This window comes from Trypanosoma cruzi (genome assembly GCF_000209065.1).
Source record: "Trypanosoma cruzi strain CL Brener chromosome Unknown tcruzi_1047053507283, whole genome shotgun sequence".
Lineage (NCBI taxonomy): Eukaryota > Euglenozoa > Kinetoplastea > Trypanosomatida > Trypanosomatidae > Trypanosoma > Trypanosoma cruzi.
In genome coordinates this window covers 1-6,746 of record NW_919021.1, presented here as the reverse complement: position 1 = coordinate 6,746, position 6,746 = coordinate 1, and the positions used below count along the sequence as shown (strand labels likewise).

The 6,746-nt window shown below is 54.0% G+C and overlaps 1 protein-coding gene and 1 pseudogene across 1 annotated transcript, besides 2 other annotated features; both read right to left on the bottom strand.

Annotated features, from left to right (window-relative positions):
* Tc00.1047053507283.39 lies at positions 1-1,779 on the bottom strand (annotated as a pseudogene).
* Positions 1-6,746: a sequence feature (areas not merged during assembly with more than two copies in the genome that could not be assigned to a particular haplotype).
* Positions 4,237-4,264: a sequence feature (AT_rich).
* Tc00.1047053507283.10 (trans-sialidase, putative) lies at positions 4,495-6,690 on the bottom strand (the record flags this gene model as incomplete). The annotated part of the gene is made up of 1 exon (XM_799728.1): positions 4,495-6,690. One exon carries the CDS (start codon positions 6,688-6,690, stop codon positions 4,495-4,497), a length of 2,196 nt encoding a protein of 731 aa, XP_804821.1.

The window sequence follows — 6,746 nt, the reverse complement described above, 5'->3', positions numbered from 1 at the left end:
ACGCCCCAAAGCAAAACCTCAGGACCTCAGGTGGCCTCTCGCCCGTTAACGGTACCTCTTCCTTCCCCAGCGACTCGCCATCAACGTCCACAGAGGCCTTGTTGCCTTGCAGCATGAGTGCCACTCGGTATTCTTTCCTCGGCTCCCAAGTGCTGCTCCGTGTTGTTGTCTTGCCTTCGAACGTCGTCTCCCACTTCTTCTTGTGGCTGTACGACAGTCCCATGGTATGACTGGACTCAGTGTTCGCCAGCACCGCAGTCAGTAGAGGAGTGCTCCCGCTCGGAGCCTCTTCGATGGTCACCGACGCCACAAGTGTGAAGTAGTGGCTCAAAGATACATGACGCACATTATCACCCCGAGTGTTCACAGGCCATATTGCCCTGGACTCAAGTCCCGTCACTTGTAACCCATCGTTGTCCTTCGCTGCATTCGTCACCGTTGCATTCAGGCAAAGGCACTCGTCGTTCCACCTGTCATCACTGGCCGCACCGGACAAAACTGCCACCAGCCACGCCGTGGGTATAGACAAGCTGGAGAAGAAAATGCCCTTTTGCGTCCAAGTACTGGGGACGGACTTGACCGCACTCAGTTCCTCCGTCAGGCGGCAAAGTGAGATCACACGGCATTCACCGTTGCCCCTCCCTTGTAAAAGATGCAAACTTCCATTCGAGTACAGCAGGTTGCCGGCGGGCATCAATTCGCAGCATTGTCCACGGCAACCGGTCCAAGAGAAAAAGTGCGGTTGCTGTCCGTGACCCAAGGGCAGAGCGCAGTGGCCCTTTTCTTCCCCGAGGCGTGCCCTCTCTGAGTGTACAGCATGACCTCCCTTTCCTCAATGGTCGCGGTGATGAGGGCATCCACATGCAGGCTTTCCTTCTGAGGGACTCCTGATCGGGCGTTGACCCACACACCTTAGAGTGCCCCGATGGCCTCCGTCCACTTTGTCCCCATGTCACGCGACTCGTACACCCTCTGGCCATTCTCGCAGTCAACAATCATGAGAAGTGATCCCTCCCATCCGGTGACGCGGGGGTTAAGGCATTTCGCAGAGGAAATGTCTTCACAGAGCGTCCAGATACTGCCGTTGTCCGTCGAATGCACGATCATGGAGTAAACGTCTTCCGATTCATCCACTGCCATCAGAGGAAACACAAGCGTGCCATCCTCCATCACAACACCTGCGCCACCGGAAGCAATGAACTCCGTCCATTCACCTTGTGAGAAGCAGAAGAGATCAGTTTCGAGAGTGGTTTGGGGTCGCCCCATTCGATCCGTCCACTCTGCTTGCCACCCGTGGGATTCGTGACATCACCCACAACCAGTTTCAGCTCCAAGCCGCCCTCTCTCCAGCACCCACCTTCGTAGGACACATCAGAGCCTCCAGCAAGAGGAAACACTCTGTTGCCCTTCATGATTGTTGTGGGGCGGAGCACAGCACCCAAACTCTCCTCTCCCTCCGCTGCACCAAGCACAGTGTGTGCCCTCCATGTATCTTTTATTGACCTCACCAACAACAGTGGACCAATTCCACGCGGAGTCGATGTACCCCGCAACAACATCAGAAGAAAAGGACATAATTAATTGAGCACATTGATATTCGGCATCAATGTATCCTTCAAAGAAAACAGCAATTACTCCACCAGCACTGACGAGAGAGGGTGCAACAAATGAATCCTTCGCCGTAACTGGAACAATCCCATCCTTCGGCTGCACCAGCGTCGTCTGCGCCACAAATAGATCGACTCCCCGCGGCAACTCAACATTTATTAAACCACTCATCGCACCATCAATGGGATTCCCCTTCGGCTCGGTGACAGGCGTGGGCCTTCTTTCGGATGGTGTCGGAGCCACATTGATATTTTAAACGTAAGTAAACTCAAGCTTCGTCTCGGACGTGTTGGTCGTCGTGTTGGATGCGGGACTCTGAACGACGGTGTTCGGTCCGTCAGCCGCCGCAGACTGTCGCCAATCCTCGTGTTGACATGACGGCTCAGCATTAACTTGCGGCGCAGTTGTCCCACCAGATTTTGTGTCATCCTTCCCTTCACGGGGCGGCGGCAACTGACAGATGCCCGTCCAGTCAGCAGCGCTGCTCCGTGCAGGCGGATGGATGGTTCCATCGGGGGAAAATTTGACGCCGCCACAATTCATAAGGGCCGGCGTATTTATGTGTCGTCACATTCATCGTGGAAGCAACGGTGGCCTCTTCCTATTTCCTTGCACAGCTGGCAGCACAGTTGCTACATGTGTGCATCGCATTGGCCTCATGAAACACAGCACCCAGCTCACCATTCCTGCCATGCATGTGCACACCAAAGCCACTGAAAGTATAATTCTCATGCTGAGCCTCAGCACTGGCAGGAGAACAATTCCTCCACGCCCACACACACGCACGCGGTAGCTCAGGCTGCCGTCACTCGGAGCACACGACACATCCACCGGCACAACCGCCGCATCCGCATCACCAGATACATGTCCAGGACTCCCAGCAGCCGTCACGCACACGGACAAGCAGCAGCAGCAGCAGCACAAGAGCGCAAGGACCAACACGGCGCCGCACCGTCATCATCGCAGTCATCGTCACCCGTAGTGAAGTCGCTGGAGCCAGTCAGCTTATCGGTGAGGCAGATGAAAAAGAATGCAACAAGAGGGAGAGGGACGAAGTGCAGCGGATACAGCGAGAGAGAGAGCAGACAACATGCGGAAAGGGCAGCAGTCCCGGCAGCACATTTCACACACCACGAGACGGCATCCACGCAAGAAAGGCACACAACGCCAGCAGCCACCCACCATGCAGGAGGAGAAGATATCCACCACCATATTCTCCCAGCTCATTCACACAGCCAACGGGAAATGGCAAAAACCCGCGGCCAACACACAACGCACACGGAGCGAGCACCCACCACACCAGCCACACGCGCCAGTGGGCCCTCATCCATCCATGACGCGGCAACAAAATTTCCAGCCATCCCGCCCTCAATGGGACACGGAGCCCAACTCAACGCAGTCACACGCGGTGCACCACACCCGCAGGAAAGGAGACTCGGACTGCGCACTCCCTCTCCCTCCTCCCTTCTCCTCATGGCAACGGAGGAAGACAACAGCCGCCACACGCAACTGCCAGCATGCACTGCAAAAGAGGCATTCAAATCCACTGCAATGTGCATCTTGTGTGTGTGTGTCTGCAGAAACACAAAGCAAAGAAGTAGGAAAAAAGAGAGCAGAGTATGTGGAGAGACGCAAAAAAATGTACAGCGGAGGTGCGTGGCGGAAGCAACAAGAAGAAGACCGCTCAAACTCACGACTGCACTGCAGTCCAGGCAGTGGCAATTCACACAAGATTTGTTTTAAAAAAAAACACGTTTCCCTTCGTCTTATACAAACCCCATCACACAAAATAATTATAAATAAAAGAAATCATCCATTACTGTTCCACACAAATTTAAAAAGCAGCCGGCTGCCTTGTGGCCACACCAAACTGTCTGCATATATTTTGCCCAAAAAAAATTTAAAAACGTATTTAAATGTCTTTCAACCGTCTGACCCTCTGCGTGTCCGCACGTCGTTTATATTTCATGGGGTCATCTGCGTGTTGCTGCTCCCCTCAGCCCTCTCATCGGCGTGTGAGTGCGGCCTGCAGAGCTCAGTCACTCTTCTTGTGTGCATGGGGACTGAGGGAAGCAAGAAAAAACACGACGGCGGTCGCGTCACTCCATCGGGAGAGTGAGCGCAGCAAAAGAAAAAAACATCGGGGAAAATAAATGCTCACAAGACCGACACCGAAAGAAATGCCGGCGCGAGAAATGCACGCGCAAGGCACAAAAAATTTACTTTAAAGAGCGGCAGGGTGTGGCTGTGTGTGTGTGGCGCTGCGGGTGTCTGCCCGCCCTGGCCGCAAAGAAAACAAAACAAGAGGGAAAGAAATGTGTGCTCCGCCCCACCGGCCCTCGTCGCACGCCCACACGTCACGGCTCCCTCAGCGCGCCGTTCGTCGCGGCCCCTCCTCATGCGTGCAGCGGGCGAGGCGCACAGGGCCGTCGTCATGAGCGTTTCGGTGGGTGTGCGAGTGGAGCAGTTGGGCGGGAAACACACGGCACCCCTCACAGGAAGAGTGCAGAAGAAACAATTAAAAGAGGGAAGAGTAGAAAAAAAAAAGAACGTCCATATTGATTGCCCCCAAAAGCAAAAAAGAGGGGATGGGAGATGGGAGATTAGAAAAAAACACGCACAAAAAAGTAAAAAAAAAAAAAAAAATGAATATTTTCCTTTACGGAGAGTAATCCACTACCAGGGGTGTGTGCGTCGGTGGTGGGGAAGGGCTGAGGTGTTCCACGCGGAGGCCACACACTCCTCAAGAAGCGGCAATCCCCCACAATCCAAGCAGAAGGAGCAGCGGCAGCAGTCCGCCTCCGCAAACAGTGCTGCCACCATGTGCCCCGCCGTCACGAGCGGTACCTTCACCCGTTGCTCCTGCCGCCAATGTTTTCAGATCTGTCAGCTTTGGAATAGAAATTTTGTTTGCGTTGAGGACGCGGATCTCATTGTCATCCACGGGCGGTTGTACAGCAGGACATTCGTCGCGGTCACAGGCACGTCTTCTTTGCTCCCTGCGCCGCCTCCATCCCCTCCAATGTAGAAGTGTGAGATTCCTTTCGAATCCGTGTTTTTCAATTCACATGACGCATCTCCCACACGCTGACCATCGACGTACGCGGAGCCCTGTTTTCCGTTCCGTAGCACAATGGCCACTTGGTGTGTTGTCTCTGGCTCCCAATTACTGCGGAGCTCCTTGGTCGTTTTGCCACCGCACAGCACCTGCCACTTCCCCTCTTTGTCGTACGACAGTCCCAGGAGCACAGGATTCTTATTGTCATTCATCGTCGCACCCATCAACGGAATGGGGGTATCTCCCTTCGGCACACCGTGGACGGACACCGTGGCCACAAGAGTGAAGTTGTGGTTCACAAAGTAGTACAGCTGATTCTCCCCCTGCTTGCCAACAGGCCACTCCGCCCACGCTCCCTGGAACGTCACTCCATCCGCATACCCTGTTGCCACTCCATTCGTTCCTTTCTTTACTGTGGCGTCCACCCCGAGGTACTCGTCCCTCCATCTGTTACCAGAGAATTTGCCGGAAAAAAAGCCAACCAGCCCAGCCGTGATCTTAACGGTGCTGCAGCCATTGCCAGTTGAGGGATTCGTCGCAGCAGTTGAAGGGCACAGCTTGGAGACACGACCGTCCACCTTCTTCCAGGTCGCCAGCACCTCCCTCACGTGCTTCAGCTGCGCAGTCAGACGCACAGAGACCATGCCGAGTGATGATTCCCCACCGCCCTTCTTCTCGTAAAGTGCAATCAACCTCTCATTATTATTATTTCCACTTCCAGCACTTTTGTACAGCAGGGAGCTGGCGGCAGCGTCATCATCACCGGATATCGGCCCAATATCAGCAATGTGCGTTTTGTCCGTCAGCCAAAGATGAAGTTCAGCCCTTTCTTTTCCCTTTCTGTTTGAATACACCGGCACAGTAACGAGCATCACGTCCCTGTTATCAATCGTCGCTGTGCTGAAACCGCTCCCAACGCCCCTCTCATGTCGCTTTTGGTTGTTGCCCCACACGCGCGAGAGTGTCCCGAGGGCCTCCGTCCACGAACCCCCCTTGTCACCGGACTCGTACACCCTGCGGCGGCCATCATCACACACAGTCATCATCATGAGTTTGTCCTTCCACTCCACGACGGAGGGATCACTGCAGCCACCGTCAGACATCCCCTTCGACAGCTTCCCACTCTCATTGGCTGAGGAGTACATGATCAGCGAAACGGCCTTTCCATCCTTCTTCGTGCCTTCCACGGGCAACACAAACGTACCGTCCTTCATCTGAACACCCGATCCGCCGCCGCCAATCAGCCGTGTCAAGGATTCGTGTTGGTTTTCAAAATCAGTCCACGGGATAACGGAAGCGTCTTTCCAATAAATATATTTTTTACCGCTGCTCCCATCATTACTGACGTTTCCCACAGCCCCCAAAAGTCGCCATTTAGCTGCTGCAGCTGTGCTACCAGCGGCTTCAGTAACTTCAAAACTGTATTCTCCAGCAAAGATGTAAATAACACTCCCAATCACAACTGTTGTTGGCCGGCTCACACGTACTTTTTTCCGGCCTTGGGAAGCAGCAGCATCCTGAGCTCCTTTTTGGGAAGCACAATCCTTATTTCCGGCAGGACATTCCTCCAGTACTTGTGTCTTCAGTTTAGTTGTATCCAATTCTCTTGATTCTTTATCGGTCCACTCCAGGAGCTCCGAGGCAATCCCAGTAAAACCGCTGTTACTGGCTTCCGTGCACTGCGCCTCGGCAACAGCAAAAACATCACCATTCATCTCAACAAGAACTGGAACACGTAAAGAACTCACTGTTTCTCCTCCTTTCTTATCTCTCCAAAAAAAATATTTCTCCGGTGAAGTTCCCTCAACTGACGTTGGTTTCTCAGTGGCTGCAGCTCCACCACTGCCGCAGCACATCATCACGACGAGGAGGAGCAGCACCGCGGAAGTAAACACACGCCGGGACATGTTGGGCCTCTGCGGCTCACTCTCTCTCTCTCTTCCTTCCCTCCCCCCGTTTGATCCGGTCACGCGGCGACGGTTGTGTGTGCGGGGTGCCTTCACTGCAGCAACACGTGAGTGCATATAAATATGTGTGTGGGCGGTGTGTGTGCTGTTGGTCCTTTTAGTGCCTTCGAATT